Source organism: Cnephaeus nilssonii (assembly GCF_951640355.1).
Source record: "Cnephaeus nilssonii genome assembly, chromosome: 20".
NCBI classification, from domain to species: Eukaryota; Metazoa; Chordata; class Mammalia; order Chiroptera; family Vespertilionidae; genus Cnephaeus; species Cnephaeus nilssonii.
The window spans coordinates 49,573,008-49,588,776 of record NC_137091.1 but is presented as its reverse complement, the minus strand read 5'-3'; the positions used below and the strand labels follow the sequence as shown (position 1 = coordinate 49,588,776).

At 58.6% G+C, this 15,769-nt stretch overlaps 1 protein-coding gene across 6 annotated transcripts in view; it reads left to right on the top strand.

Moving 5' to 3' along the window:
* Nucleotides 1-3,079: 3,079 nt before the first annotated feature.
* Nucleotides 3,080-15,769, top strand: part of PTPRH (protein tyrosine phosphatase receptor type H) — a 39,832-nt gene continuing 27,142 nt past the window's right edge. Inside the window, exons 1-2 of one of the 6 annotated variants that reach the window (XM_079800838.1) lie at nt 3,086-3,386; nt 5,122-5,200. In XM_079800838.1, coding sequence (XP_079656964.1) covers nt 3,336-3,386; nt 5,122-5,200 — 130 coding nt within the window. In that variant the 5' untranslated portion in view covers nt 3,086-3,335. Of the gene's footprint in view, nt 3,387-5,121; nt 5,201-15,769 lie in introns of all 6 variants that reach the window. The other 5 variants (XM_079800842.1, XM_079800840.1, XM_079800843.1 and 2 more) reach the window with 5 other exon arrangements.

Genomic DNA, 15,769 nt, shown 5'->3' with positions numbered 1-15,769 from the left:
CATACAATGTCAGCAGAGGAGAAGGTGGGGAGGTGAGGAGACTGAAAGATGAGGGGATCTTTGGGAAGGGGTCGGTAGCAAGGGGGGGGGGACAGAGACAGAAGGGAGAAAGAACCCAGGGGTGGCCTTTGTCCTGCCTGTGACCTGGGCAGCCCACTGTCCCTCTCTGGGCCTCGGGGTCTGCATTGGAGGGCATGAAGGGGTCAGAGCTGCTCTCCAAACCCTGCCTGACTTCTACAGCGATGATGTGTTGTAAGGGACTCTTACTGCAGAGGGGAGACTTCTCCACCCATGACACGCTTTAGGGACTCTTACAGCAGAGAGGAGACTTCTCCACCCATGACACGCTTTAGGGACTCTTACAGCAGAGAGGAGACTTCTCCACCCATGACACGCTTTAGGGGACTCTTACAGCAGAGGGGAGACTTCTCCACCCATGACACGCTTTGGGGACTCTTACAGCAGAGGGGAGACTTCTCCACCCATGACACGCTTTAGGGGACTCTTACAGCAGAGGGGAGACTTCTCCACCCATAACACGCTTTAGGGACTCTTACAGCAGAGGGGAGACTTCTCCACCCATGACACGCTTTAGGGGACTCTTACAGCAGAGGGGAGACTTCTCCACCCATGACATGCTTTAGGGACTCTTACAGCAGAAGGGAGACTTCTCCACCCATGACACGCTTTAGGGACTCTTACAGCAGAGGGGAGACTTCTCCACCCATGACACGCTTTAGGGACTCTTACAGCAGAGGGGAGACTTCTCCACCCATGACACGCTTTAGGGGACTCTTACAGCAGAGGGGAGACTTCTCCACCCATGACATGCTTTAGGGACTCTTACAGCAGAAGGGAGACTTCTCCACCCATGACACGCTTTAGGGACTCTTACAGCAGAGGGGAGACTTCTCCACCCATAACACGCTTTAGGGACTCTTACAGCAGAGGGGAGACTTCTCCACCCATGACACGCTTTAGGGACTCTTACAGCAGAGGGGAGACTTCTCCACCCATGAAAAGCTTTAGGGGACTCTTACAGCAGAGGGGAGACTTCTCCACCCATGACACGCTTTAGGGACTCTTACAACAGAGGGGAGACTTCTCCACCCATGAAAAGCTTTAGGGGACTCTTACAGCTGAGGGGAGACTTGCATCCATAATGTGTTTATAGGGTCCCCCAGAGCCCACCCCTGATTGTCAGTCCCTGCTCCACCCTCAGGCCAGGGTCCCCACTCACCACAGAGCAAAGCCGGGCCTGATGAGGCGTGAATGCGCGGCACAGCCTGGAGAGGGCGAGGGGCAGCTGTTGCGGGCGGGCGGGAACCTCTTCTCAATCTCAGGTGCCCTGTGGGCCTGGGATGCTTTCATTCAGACCCTGCCCCCCCCCCCGGGGGTCCCAACCACCTGCTACCCAGGACCCCATGACCCTGAGCGCCCTCAAGAGTGGGGGGGCTCAGGACGGAGTACGTGGGGGTAATCAAGTGAGCACCTGCTCTCTTCCCCTCTTAAAGGGCCCAAACCAGCTCCCGCCCCAGCGGAAAGAGCTAAGGAGCCGCATCCCACGTCCCTCTGTCCGTCCGCCCCGGACCACGTCCCGTTATTTTCGCACCCAGGGCTGCTCCCTCTGCGGTCTGCGAGGGACTGTGCCGGCCTGTGCCCAGCTGCGGCGGGTGGGCAGGCCTGGGCATCACCAGGGCCACCTGCAGAGCAGCGACCGCCCCCCCCTCAGCCCTTCGGAGCAGGGGGGGGAGCAGGCGGAAGCTGCCTTAGCGCCCACAAGGTGCCTCCGCCCTTTGAAACCTTCCCCGGGGACGAGGCCCCTCCTAGAGGCCCTGAGGGGCTGCAGGTCCGGCTGGGAGGCAGGAGAGGGGGGGGGGGGATTGGGGGTGGCCCAGGGCTGGGGGCGTGGGTGGCAGGATTGCGGGGGGGGGGGGGGGGGGAAATAGTAGCTAAATGCAGAGAGTGGCTCCGTGGGTGAGTGTTGACCTATGAACCAGGAGGTCAGGGTTCAATTTCAGGCACATGCCCGGGTTGAGGGTTCCATCCCCAGTAGGGGGCGTGCAGGAGGCACCGATTTGTGATTCTCTCTCCTCATTGATATTTCTCTCTCTCCCTCCCCATTCCTCTCTGCTTTTAAAAAATATATATTTTTTATTTATTTTTTACAGAAAGGAATAGAGAGCTAGAAACATCGATAAAAGAGAAACACCGATTAGCTGCCTCCTGCACAGCCCCTACTGGGGATGTGCCCGAAACCAAGGTACATGCCCTTGACCGGAATCGAACCCGGGACCTTTCAGTCCGCAGGCCGACGCTCTATCCACTGAGCCACACTGGTTAGGACTCCCTTCCTCTCTGAAATCAATCAATCAATCAATATGTGTACAAAAATTAAAGAAAGAAAAAAATGTAAATAAAGGCAACCATGGCTTTACCAAGAACCCCAGGGTGTGGTGGCAGCTTTGGGGAACTGAGCTGGGGGCCTTGATGTCACCAGGACCCCCCCTTCCGCAGGCCGCCCCAGTCCTGCTCTATTTCTTCCTCAGTCGGTGAGAGAAGGCAGCCAGGACCCCCACCCCGACCCGCACCCCCACCCCCACCCCTGCATCCTCCTGCCTCGTGGGTTCCCTGGGCCCTCCGAGCTGGCCCCCGCCCGCCGGGAGGCTGGGAAGGCCGCGACGGGAGGGGTGCGCGGGGGTCCTGGCTGGTTCCCCCACAGAAGGTGCAGCGAGACCTGGTCCCAGGTGCGGCGGGCGGACGCAGTGCGCCTGCGCGGAGCCCAGCCCGGGTGGCGGTCTCCTTGAACCCGACGCGCAGACCCCAGTCCCCGCTCAGCCGCGAGGGGTCCGGGCCCCGCGCTGCCGGGAGGGCGATGGTCGGAGATGTGCGGGGTGAGCCCCGCCGGGGGGTGCTAGGTCCCGGGGCGGCAGGGCCGGCGCTGGAAGGACTCGCCGGGCGCCCGGACCCGCACGTGCCCAGACCCGGCGTCGGGAACCGCCCGGGGCGCCCACACCCACACGCACGGCCTCGGGCGGCGGGAGCGGAGCGGACGGGCTGGGCCGCGGGCGCGCCCCCCCCCCGCCCTGCGCGCCACCGCGCCGCCCCGGGGGCCCCTCGGGGGCAAAGGAGGGTCCAGAGGCCGCGACCCGGGCCTGGACGGGGCGGGGCGGGCGCTCTCCCGGGAGCTTCACTTCCTCCTCCTCCCTCCGCAGCCGACCTGTGGCCTCGGCCCCGGGGCCGGGAGAGGGGAATGCCCGCATTTACAGTCCAGCCGGTGGACGGCCCGCACGGGTCACCTGGGTCCCGCCGAGGCCGCAAGATTCCCCGCAGGCATGACGGGGGCTGGGGGGGGCCTCGGGGCCTGGGGGAGCCTGGTGCTGCTGGTGAGTGGGGCCTCCGGGAGGGGCAGCGGGCGGGCGCCAGTGCAGGGTCTGAGGGGTGGGGACCTGGGGTCCCGAACTCGGGTCCTGGGGAAAAGGGGAGAAGGTTCCGGAGATTGTTGGGGAGTCTCACACCTGGGCTCTTAGGTCTGTCCTGTCCTGTCCCGGGTGAGAGTCAATTCTGGGTTAAAAGGCCCTGCAGTCCCGCCCCGGCCCCTCCCTCAGACCCAGGGGTCCAGGCCCCCAACCTCCTCCCTCAGACCCTGAGATCCAGGCCCCCAACCTCCTCCCTCAGACCCTGAGATCCAGGCCCCCAGCCCTCCTCCCTCAGACCCAGGGGTCCAGGCCCCCAGCCCCTCCTCCCTCAGACCCAGGAGCCCAGGCCCCCAGCCCCTCCTCCCTCAGACCCAGGAGGCCAGGCCCCCAGCCCTCCTCCCTCAGACCCAGGAGCCCAGGCCCCCAGCCCCTCCTCCCTCAGACCCAGGAGGCCAGGCCCCCAGCCCTCCTCCCTCAGACCCAGGAGCCCAGGCCCCCAGCCCTCCTCCCTCAGACCCAGGAGCCCAGGCCCCCAGCCCCTCCTCCCTCAGACCCAGGGGTCCAGGCCCCCAGCCCCTCCTCCCTCAGACCCAGGAGTCCAGGCCCCCAGCCCTCCTCCCTCAGACCCAGGAGCCCAGGCCCCCAGCCCCTCCTCCCTCAGACCCAGGAGTCCAGGCCCCCAGCCCCTCCTCCCTCAGACCCAGGAGCCCAGGCCCCCAGCCCCTCCTCCCTCAGACCCAGGAGCCCAGGCCCCCAGCCCTCCTCCCTCAGACCCAGGAGTCCAGGCCCCCAGCCCCTCCTCCCTCAGACCCAGGAGTCCAGGCCCCCAACCTCCTCCCTCAGACCCAGGAGTCCAGGCCCCCAACCTCCTCCCTCAGACCCAGGCGTCCAGGCCCCCAGCCCTCCTCCCTCAGACCCAGGAGCCCAGGCCCCCAGCCCTCCTCCCTCAGACCCAGGAGCCCAGGCCCCAGCCTCAGACACCATCAGACTGGTTATCTGGCTTCTGGTCCCCAGCCTTTCTCTCCCCCGTTCCCAGTCGTTGGTGACTTTTCTTTTTGCTTTTCCTTTTAGTGTTGTTATTATTATTGTTGTTGTTGTTATTATTATTATTTTTTTATATATTTTATTGATTTTTTACAGAGAGGAAGGGAGAGGGACAGAGAGTTAGAAACATCGATGAGAGAGAAACATCGATCAGCTGCCTCTTGCACACCCCCTACTGGGGATGTGCCCGCAACCAAGTTACATGCCCTTGACTGGAATCGAACCCGGGACCCTTGAGTCTGCAGGTCGACGCTCTATCTACTGAGCCAAACCGGTCAGGGCTGTTGTTGTTATTATTATTTTACCATCATTACGTTGCTTACTTTTCTGCTTCTAGTCAGCCATACTTTTCAGAAAGTGAAACCGTCACCTTATCTCTGGGCCTGGCCTTATCCCAGCAGGTGGAGGGCAGGTGTCCAGCCCGCTCCTGGGCCCCTGAGCCCCGCCCTGCCCTCCCCACACACCCAGAAGAGGCAGCTGGACTTGGGGTGACCTTTGACGAGGCTGAGCCTGGGGGAGGAGTCGCCCGCAGTGTCCCTCCCCCGGCTGTGCCCCTGTGGGGGCTGAGGCTGGGAGGGTGCAGGCTGCCCCCAGCCCCACAGTCTCACCCGGGCCTGGAGGGGAGGCTGAGCTCTGACTCTCCCCTCCGCTCCCCCAGGCCCTGTGCGCCTGGACCGGAGCCAGGACGGCGGGTGAGGGATCCTCCCTGAGTCCACCGCCCACTCGGAGTCTCTTGGGTGAGCTTTGAAGGGGGAGGGGGGTCTCCATGGAGGGCGCCAGGATCCCTGGCAGGCGCTGATGGGAGGGTGTTTCTGGCTCCGGAGGGGACTGGGTCCCAGCCTTGCCTCGATTCCCAGCACCCGGCCCCGTCAGGAACCTGACCGTGTGGAGTCAGACCAGCAGCTCCATCAGCCTGCGCTGGGCGCCCCCGGGAGACCCGAGCTCGGAGAACCACACCTACTGGGTCAGGTGCACCGGAGAGGGCAAAGACGAGACCCGAAGCACGACAGACGTCACTTACACGGCGGCGGGACTCGCACCCGCGTCCCTCTATGTGTTTTCCGTGTGGGTGGAGGGAGGTGGAGCCAGCAGCCACCCCATGACCCTCATTGCCAGCACAGGTGAGACCAGCCCCGCTTAATCTGTTGTGGTTGTTTTGTGTGTCGGGGGGTGTCTGTGTTTTTTAATAAAACTTTTCTTTTAGCCCTGACCGGTGTGGCTCAGTGGATAGAGCGTCAGCCTGCAGACTGAAGGGTCCCAGGTTCAATTCCCATCAAGGACATGTACCTTGGTTGCGGGCACATTCCCAGTGGGGGGTGTGCAGGAGGCAGCGGGTCGATGTTTCTCTCTCATTGATGTTTCTAACTCTCTCTCCCTTCCTCTCTGGAAAAAATCAATAAAATATATATTTTGAAAAACCTTTTTTTTTTTTTAAATTATTTATTCATTTTTTAATCCTCACCCGAGGATATTTTTCCATGGAATTTTACAGAGAGTGAAGAGAGAGAGAGGGAGAGACAGAGAGAAACTTCCGATGTGAGAGAGAAACACATCGATGGGTTGCCTCCTGCACGCACACAGGCCAGGGCCTGGCCCGGGGAGGAGCCTGCAGCCACGGTGCATGCCCTTGACCGGAATCGAACCTGGGACCCTTCAGTCCGAAGACTGACCGCTCTACCCACTGAGCCACTCCGGCCAGGGGGGTTGTCTGGGTTTGGAGGGGGGTGTCTGGTGGGGCTGGAGCGCCCACAGCGAGCACGGCAGGTTCGCACACCCACAGAGAGAGAATGGCCCCGCCTGTCCGTGCCAGGTTTCTCTCAGCCGCATTGGCCTCAGTCAGAGGGAAGGGGACATGAGCTGCAGAGAGCGAGTGTCCTTAGCTCCGTGGAGGCAGCGTGTCCTTGTGACCTGTGGCCCACGTCCTGTGAGAGGACGGATGAGAGATTCTATAAGCTCAAGTTCGTCCCAATTCATCGAACTCCGTGGGTGTATTCCATTATGTACTCATTTGTTTGTTTGTTTGTTTTTAATATATTGTAATTGATTGTAGAGAGGAAGGGAGAGGGCGAGAGAGAGAGAAACATCAATGATGAGAGAGAATCATCGATCAGCTGCCTCCTGCACACCCCCTACAGGGGATTGAGCCTGCAACCCAGGCATGTGCCCTTGACCAGAATCGAACCCATGACCCTTCAGTCCGCGGGCTGACGCTCTGTCCACTGAGGCCCAGTGCATGAAATTCGTGCACGGGGGTGGGTGTCCCTCAGCCCATCCTGCACCCTCTCTAATCTGGGACCCCTCGAGGGATGTTCCACTGCCTGTTTCGGCCTATAGGATCGGGCCTAAACGGGCAGTTGGACATCCCTCTCACAATCCAGGACTGCTGGCTCCCAACTGCTCACCTGCCTGCCTTCCTGATTGCCCCTAACCGCTTATGCCTGCCAGCTTGGTCACCCCCCTACCACTCCCCTGCCAGCCTGATGGATACCTAACTGCTCCCCTGCCAGCTTGATTGCCCCTAACTGCCCTCCCCTGCAGGCCTGGTAACCCTTAACTGCCCTCCCCTGCAGGCCTGGTTCCCCCCAACTGCTCTCCCCTGCAGTCCTGGGTCCCCCTAACTGCCCTTCCCTGCAGCCCCGGTTGCCCCCAACTTCCCTCCTCTGCTGGCCTGGTCACCCCTAACGGCCCTCCCCTGCAGGCTTGATCGCCCCCAACTGCCCTCCCTTGCAGGCCATCTTGTGTCCACATGAGGGCAGCCATCTTGTGTGTTGGAGTGATGGTCAATTTGCATATTACTCTTTTATTAGATAGGATAGAGGCCTGGTGCATGGGTGGGGGCCTGCTGGTTTGCCCTGAAGGGTGTCCCGGATCAGGGTGGGGGATCCTTTGGGGCGTGGGGTGGCCTGGGCAAGTGGCCTGTGGTGGTTTGCAGGCCTACCACGGCCCCAGGCGACGCAAGCGGAGGCCCTGGTATCTGGGATTATTTATCTTCTATAATTGAAACTTTGTAGCCTGGAGCAGAGGCCAGGGCTGCGGCAGCTTGGCTTCCTCCATCACCAGGGGCAAATCAAGCCTCCTGCTCTCTCCAGCTCTGTGGCCAGAGCCATTTTTTGGGGGATTTACCATATTTTCTGGCGTATAAGACGACTTTTTAACCGAGGAAAATCTTCTATACACCCAGTCGTCTTATACGCTGGAAAATACGGTATTTATCTTCTATAATTGAAACTTTGTAGCCTTGAGTGGAGGCCAGGGCTGTGGGAGCTTGGCTTCCTCCATTGCCGGGGAAATCCAAGCCTCTTGCTCGCTCCGTGGAGGCAGCCATCTTGGTTGGGTTAATTTGCATACTTGCTCCTGATTGGCTGGTGGGCGTGGCTTGTGGCTATAGCAGAGGGATGGTCAATTTGCATATTACCCTTTTATTAGATAGGCTATTAGAGGCCTGGTGCATGAATTCGTGCATGGGTGGGGTCCCGCCAGCCTGGTCAGGGGGAGGGGACATGGGCGGTTGGCCTGCCTGCCTGCTGGTCAAACTCCTGGTTGAGGGGACAATTTGCATATTAGCCTTTTATTATATAGGATATACACTGAGTGGCCAGATTATTATGCGTTCAGAGATCATAATAATCTGGCCACTCAGTGTATGTTTTTATTGATTTTAAAGAGGGAGAGAGAGATAAAAGCGTCAATGATGAGAGAGAATCATTGATCAGCTGCCTCCTGCACCCTCACACCTGGGATGGAGCCCGGAACCCAGGCATGTGCCCTGACCGGGAATCGAACCGTGACCTCCTGGTTCATAGGTCGATGCTCAACCACTGAGCCACGCCGGTGGGGCACTGCTGCCATTTTGGACTTGAGGATCTAGCCCCCGCCCCAGGCTTCCTGGGCCCAGCGGGGAAGGAAGGCCTGCACATGAGGGCCCGAGCGACCACAGCTGATCCCCCCTCCTGTCCCCTCCTCAGCCCCCAACCCCGTCAGGGACCTGACCGTGGAGAGTCGGACCACCAGCTCCATCAGCCTGCGCTGGGGGCCGCCCCACGGCCCTGACCTGACCTACACCTACTGGGTCCAGTGGACGGATGACGGTAATGAAACTGCGAACCAGAGCACAGCAGACACCAGAGTCACCGTGGACAGACTGAAACCCTGGTCCGCCTATGAGTTCGCCGTGTGGGTGGAGAACATGAACATCAGAAGCGCCCGGACCCCTCTCCGCACGGCCACAGGTGACGGGGGGTCATTTATTTTGTCGTCATTATCCTGGGGGGTTTTTGTGTTGTTTTTTTCTTCATTTTTAAAAAATATATTTTTTTATTGATCTCGGAGGGGAAGGAAGAGGGAGAGAAACATCAATGATGAGAGAGAATCATGGATCGGCTGCCTCCCGCACGCCCCCTACTGGGGATCAGCATGTGCCCTGACCCGGGACAGAATGGGACACTGACCTCCTGGTTCATAGGTCGAGGACGCTCACCACCGAGCCACGCTGGCTGGGCCTTTTTTTTGTTTGTTTATTTCCTGCGGGGGGTGATAGGAGGAGGTTGTGAATCACCAGAAGGCGGCAGAGTCCCCAACCCGGCGCCTCTTTGGGTCCCATTGAGCAGGAGATGAAGAAACAACACCCTGCCCTGGCCGGTGTGGCTCAGTGGGTAGAGCCTCTGCCTGCGGACTGAAGGGTCCCGGGTGTGATTTCCGGTCAAGGGCACAGGCCCGTGTTGCGGGCTCGATCCCCGATAGGAGGCTTGCAGGAGGCAGCCGATCCATGATTCTCTCTCATCATTGATGTTTCTCTCTCTCTCTCCCTTCCTCTCTGACATCAGTCAAAACATATTTAAAAAGAAAGAGAATGGAGGCCCTGCCTGTACATTGAAGGCTTCTCTCAGCCACAGTGGCCTCCGTGAGAGGAAACCGGACGTTCGTTGCAGAGAGAGTTCCTCTAGCCCAGCGGATCCACTCACCCTGTGATCATGTGATCCGAGTCACACAGAAAGACCAGTGAGAGTTCGTACAGGGCTAACTCCATCCCAATTCTTTGAACTCGGTGTGTGTGTGTTTCACTGTTTATTTATCTGCTTGTTTATCCTCACCCAAGGATCTGTTTATTGATTCTGAGAGAGAGGAAAGGAGAGAGAGAGAGAGAGAGAGACATTGATGTGAGAGAGAAACCTGGATCGGTTGCCTCCCGCAGCCTGAAACCCAGGTACGTGCCCTGACCGGAGTGGAACCCGAAACCTTTAGGTGTGTGGGAGGACGCTCCAACCAACTGGGCCACCCAGCCAGGGCTGCATTTTATTTCTTATTTATTTATTGTTTTTATCCTCACCCAAGGATATGTTTATTGATTCTGTGGTGAGAGAGAGAGAGAGAGGAACATCAATCATTTGCCTACCACATGGGCCTCACATGGAATCAAACCCACAACCTCAGCATGTGCCCTGACCGGGAATCGAACCCGAAACGTTTGGGTGCACGGGATGACGCTCCACCACCTGACCCACCCGGCTAGGGCTCCGTGTCACCTGGAGGTCACAGCTGCCATTTTTTGAAATAGATTTTTATTGATTTCAGAGAGGAAGGGAGAGGGAGAGAGATAGAAAAATCAATGATGAGAGAGAATCATGGATCGGCTGACTCCTGCAGGCCCCACACTGGGGATCAAGCCCGCAACCCCAGCATGTGCCCTTGACCGGGAATCGAACCGTGACCTCCTGGTTCATAGGTGGATGCTCAAACACTGAGCCACGCTGGCCGGGCACGGCTGCCAGTTGGACTTGAGAGTCTAGCCCCCGCCCCAGGCTTCCTGGGCCCAGCGGAGAAGGAAGGCCTGCACATGAGGGCCCCAGAGAGCACAGCTGATCCCCCCTCCTGTCCCCTCCTCAGCCCCCAACCCCGTCAGGGACCTGACCGTGGAGAGTCGGACCAACAGCTCCATCAGCCTGCGCTGGGGGCCCCCAGACACCCAAAGCTACACGTACTGGGTCCAGTACCTGGGGGATGGCAAGAACGAGACCCGGAACACGACAGACGTCACGTACACGGTGGAGGTACTCACGCCTGCAACCTCCTACCAGTTCTCCGTGTGGGCGGAGAGGCACGGAGTCCCCAGTGCCGTGCAGACCCAGGAGGGCTCCACAGGTCAGCCGCACCCCGTCCGATGGCTGGGTCCCCCCGGGGTTGGAGGAGGCGTCTGGGACCGGGTGGGAGCTGGCCCGCCCCGGGCAGCCGGCGGGTCACGGGGCCTCCGTGGGCCGGACCTGCCGCCGGGCCCCAGGGGAGCCGGCCACAGCCCAGGGTTGTCCCGGGGTCCTCCTGCCTCGGAGTCAGGGCTGGGAGCTTTCCAGACCATCATGCTAGTGGGGGGGCCCGGGGGGGGGGTCTCTGCTTAGCACCCAGGGCGGGGGCCCCACTGGGAACTGGGGGTCAGCGATGACCGGCTCCCCTGCGGACGCTGAGCCTTCCTCCCGCCGTCTCAGCCCCCAACCCCGTCGGGGACCTGACCGTGGAGAGTCGGACCACCAGCTCCATCAGCCTGCGCTGGGGGCCGCCCCACGGCCCCGACCGGAGCTACACCTACTGGGTCCAGTGGACGGGTGGCGGTGGTGAAACTGGGACCCAGAGCACAGCAGACACCAGAGTCACCGTGGACGGACTGAAACCCGGGTCCGCCTACGAGCTCGCCGTGTGGGTGGAGAACAGGAACATCAGCAGCTCCCGGACCCCTCTCCGCGCGGCCACAGGTGACGGGGGCCATTTGTTTTGTCGTCATTATCCTGGTTTTTGTTTTTGAATATATTTTTATTGATTTCAGAGAGGAAGGGAGAGGGGGGGGAGAGAGAGAGAGAGAGAGGAACATCAATGATGAGAGAGAATCATGGATCAGCTGCCTCCTACACACCTCCTACTGGGGATGGGCCCGCAACCAAGGTACATGCCCTTGACTGGAATCAAACCCGGGAACCTTCAGTCCACAGGCTGATGCTCTATCCACTGAGCCAAACTGGTCAGGGCTTAAATATATATTTTTATTGATTTCAGAGAGGAAGGGAGGGGGTGAGAGAGAGAGATACACCAATGATAAGAGCGAATCATCTATCGGCTGCCTCCTACACACCCCGAACCAGGGATCAAGCCTGCAACCCGGGCCTGTGCCCTGACCGGGAATCGAATCGGGACCTCCTACTTCATAGGTAGATGCTCAACCACTGAGCCATGCCGGCCGGGCTATTTCTTGATTTTAGAGAGAGAGAGGAGATGGGGGCGGGGAGGGGGGCGGGGGGGAGGCGGTGAGAGAGAGAGAAAGAGAGAGAGATGTGAGAGAAAGAGAGAGAAATACTGATTTGTTGTTCCCCTTGATGCAGTCATTGGTTGATTCTTGTATGTGCCCTGACCGGGGATCGAACCCCTACGTTGGCATGGTGGGACGTCCGACGCTCTAACCCACTGAGCGACCAGCCAGGGCCAGCAAGTGTTTCCCAACAAGCTGGCGGCGCAGGGAGCAGGGACACGACTGCTGAGGACCTTGGGGACGAGGGGCCGGAGAGCTGACTGTCTCTGTTCCTCCTGCCAGTCCCCAACGCAGTGACAAGTCTCCGGATCGGGGGCCAGACCACCAGCTCCATCACCCTGAGCTGGACAGCTCCCCAGGGCCCAGATCAGCCTCCCTACACCTACTGGGTCTCCTGGACCCTGGAGGGCGGGGTTGCCGCTGGGCCCCAGAACACCCCGGATACCAGGATCACAGTGAGCCCAATGGAAGCTGGGAGCCTGTACACCTTCACCGTGTGGGCGGAGAGGAACGGGGTCAACAGCAGCAAGGAGACCCTCATGGGGGCCACAGGTGAGACCTCGTCTAGGTCTAGGCCCAGCACTACTGTGATGGGGGCGGAGGAGGGGGGGATGTTGCAAGGTTCCTGGGAGAGGAACTGTGCTCGGCGAGCCCTCACCAGCCTCCTCCGACCTGGAGCTTGAAGACCTGCCTCCTAGGGGGTGTCTGTCCTCAGCGACCCGGGTTTTCGGTTGGAGGGTCTGTCTTTGGGGACGAAGAGAGCCCTGGCTGTCCGGGGGTCAGTAAGGTCACCAGGTAGACAGTCGCCCACAGTTTGTCCTGGTGAACTGGCGGATCCACCGGGGCCCCGCCTCCCAGCCTGCAGGTGTGGGTCCCCAGTGTGAGAGGAAGCAGAATGGCCCCAGGGACTGGATGCACTGCTGATGCACGGGACCCGAACTCTTCAGTCTTTGGCCATTTGGGCTAAGAAGACTGAAGTCAACAGAAACATCTAGAAACGTGTTGTGTCTGGAAGGGTGGTCCTGCTGGAAGCCAATTCCAGCATGTCGTCATTACAAGAGTTTCATCAAAAGATTGGTGGAACTTGGGGACTCAACAAGGGCTGAGTCACATATGTAATCACCTGTTGGAGTGGCTAGAGGACACTCCCCCCAAACCTGAATAGGATGAGTGTTTGCTGCCAGACAGCTCAGGGCTTCTCAATCCACATGTTATTGCCTCCTGTTGGCCAATCACCTGAACAGCTGTAGGCTATTCCCCAATCTGACAATGCGTCTGTAAACCCTACCCTTTGAAGTGTATCTCCACCTTGCTTTAGGACAAATTGTGTTAATAAAAAGCAAGGGTCCTGAGACAAGGAGAACTTTAGCTCCTTTAGCTGAAGCTCCTCTGACCCCCAATGCCTTTAAAATTATCTTTCGTCTCTGGACTCTTACTTAATCTACGCACAGCCTTTCTCCAGATTGCTTGAGAAGCTATATACAGCTTCTTCATGGGCTGGGACAAGAACCCCGGTGTGGTCCCCACCGCTTTTCTGTGGTTCACCCTCCTTGGGAAGTCGGCCGATCCGATGGCTGGGCACCTCAGCTCTGCAGGGAAGGGGGCGTGAGGGGCCTTGGGGATCCGCCCCTTGAGTTGTCTGTCTCAATTCCCAGCTCCCAACGAGGTCACAGCTCTGCAGACGAAAAATCAGACCAACAACTCCATCGCCCTGCAGTGGGAGGCCCCCGCCGACCCCCGCGCTCAACTCTACATGTACTGTGTCCAGTGGGCCGGTGGGGGAGATCCCCAGAGGGAGGAAGACCTGCAAGGACTCCAGGTCTACCAGATAGCCAGGACCAATGAGCCTTGGTATGTGGTGGAGGCCCTGGAACCCGGGACTCCATACAACTTCAGCGTGTGGGCGGAGAGGAGCGATGTAGCCGGTTCCACACAGAGACTCCGGGCATCCACAGGTGAGATGGGACCCCTTTTACCTGTTTTGGGGATGGGGGTGGTGGTGGGGGGGGCGGTTTGTGGACAATGAGAAGTTAGTGGACTACAAGTCCCAACAGGCCATGGGGCCCTGACTATATATGCTGCAGTGATCCAGAGAGTCAGAGCGCTCATGGGAGTTGTAGTTTGTGGGGACCTGTTGTGCGTCCATTTGGGAATTTAGAAAGCGAGGGATGAAGAAGTATTTTGGTTTGGGGAAGGGAAGGATGGGCTCATGGTCGTTGCCATGGAATTGGCATCACTGGCGGTGAAGTGGGGGAGGGATGGAGCACCACCTTGACTGGCACCTACTGACTCCTCTTGTCCCCTCCTCCCAGCCCCGGACCCCGTCACCATCACCTCCTGCTCCAGCACCTCTGGTGGCTATGGGCTCACCCTGACCTGGACCTGCCCCCCGGGCGGCTACGAGGCCTTTGAGCTGCAGGTGGGCGGGCAGCAGGGCTCCTGGGACAGAGCCTCCTGCGGGAGGGGCGTGTCCGTGTGGGACCTCCAGCCCGCTCAGTCCTACGCAGCCACCGTCAGGACCCTCTGGGACGGGCTGCGGGCCCCAGCTGCCTCCGTGACCTGCCACACGGAGAGTGCAGGTGAGCACAGCCCCAGGGGACCGGCAGCCTCTCCAGACCCCCAGGCCCTGTGGGTAACGCCGGGGGTCTTGATCCGGCATCTAGAAGGGTTCAGGGAACCTGGAGAAGGCGCTGTGCATAAATTAAATAAGAGTCCAGAGACTCTTATTTAAAACATAATTTTGAAAGGCATTTGGTGGGGGGTGGGGGTGGGGGGGAGCTTGGCTGAAGAAACCAAGTTCTCCTTGACTCAGGATCCCTTGCTTTTTATTAACACAATTTGTCCTCAGGCAAGGTGGAGATATACACATCAAAGGGTTGGGTTCAGTATAGAGTCCATTGTCAGAATGGGGAGTTGCCTGTGTCTGTTCAGGTGTTTGGCCAAGAGGCAGAAATAACATGTAGATTGAGTAGCCCTGAGCTGTCTGGCAGCAAACAATCATCCTTGACAGGTTTGGGGAAATGCCTTTAGCCATTCCCAACAGGTAATAACATATGTGACTCAGCCCTTGTTGAGTCCCCAAGTTCCATTAACCTTTCCACGAAACTCTTGCAGTTATGACATGCTGGATTGGCTTCCGGCATGTGGTGAGGGAGTCTTACCTACCCAGGGGTCCTGTTTGTCTGCTTGTTTGGGTTTTGTTTTCTGCTTTCTTTAAAACGGTTCTATTGAGATGTAAGTCACATAACATAGAACTCACCTATTTATTCATTTAAAATACATTTTAAAAAATATATATATATATTTTTATTGATTTCAGAGAGGAAGGGAGAGGGAGAGAGCGATAGAAACATCCATGATGAGAGAGAATCATTGATCGGCTGCTTCCTGCACCCCCCATACTGGGGATTGAGCCCACAACCCTGGCATGTGCCCTTGACAGGAATCGAACCTGGGGCCCTTCAGTCCGCAGGCCGACGCTCTATCCATGGCTCTGAGAGGTTTGCGACGCAGGAAACAAAACTCAGAGTCCAGGCGATTAAAAAAGGGGGGAGGTTTTAATCTTGCGTTCCCGGGCGAAATCCGCTGGTCCGAGGGTGGACCAGGGGAGTTCGCGCCAAAAGGGGGCGTAGGTACTTCTCTTATACAGCTGTTCAGTGGGGGGAGTGCGGAGGGCATGAGAGGTGTGGAATTCCTGCCTCGGGCCAGGGGTCTAGAAAGGTGCCAGTTATCGCTGTCACCATCTACCTTGCAGATGCATGCATCGGCTCTGGACTTCCCCCCTGCCTCCACCTAGCAGGATCCAAACTGGCTAGGGCACAACTCACCCATTTGAAGTGTACTGTGGTTTTAAGTATACCGGCAGTATTGTGCAACCATCACCAGTATCCATTTTAGAATATTTTCATCACCCCATAAAGAAAAACTATCTTCTTAAACCCGTGGTCGGCAAACCGCGGCTCTCAAGCCACATGCGGCTCTTTGGCCCCTTGAGTGTGGCTCTTCCACAAAATACCAC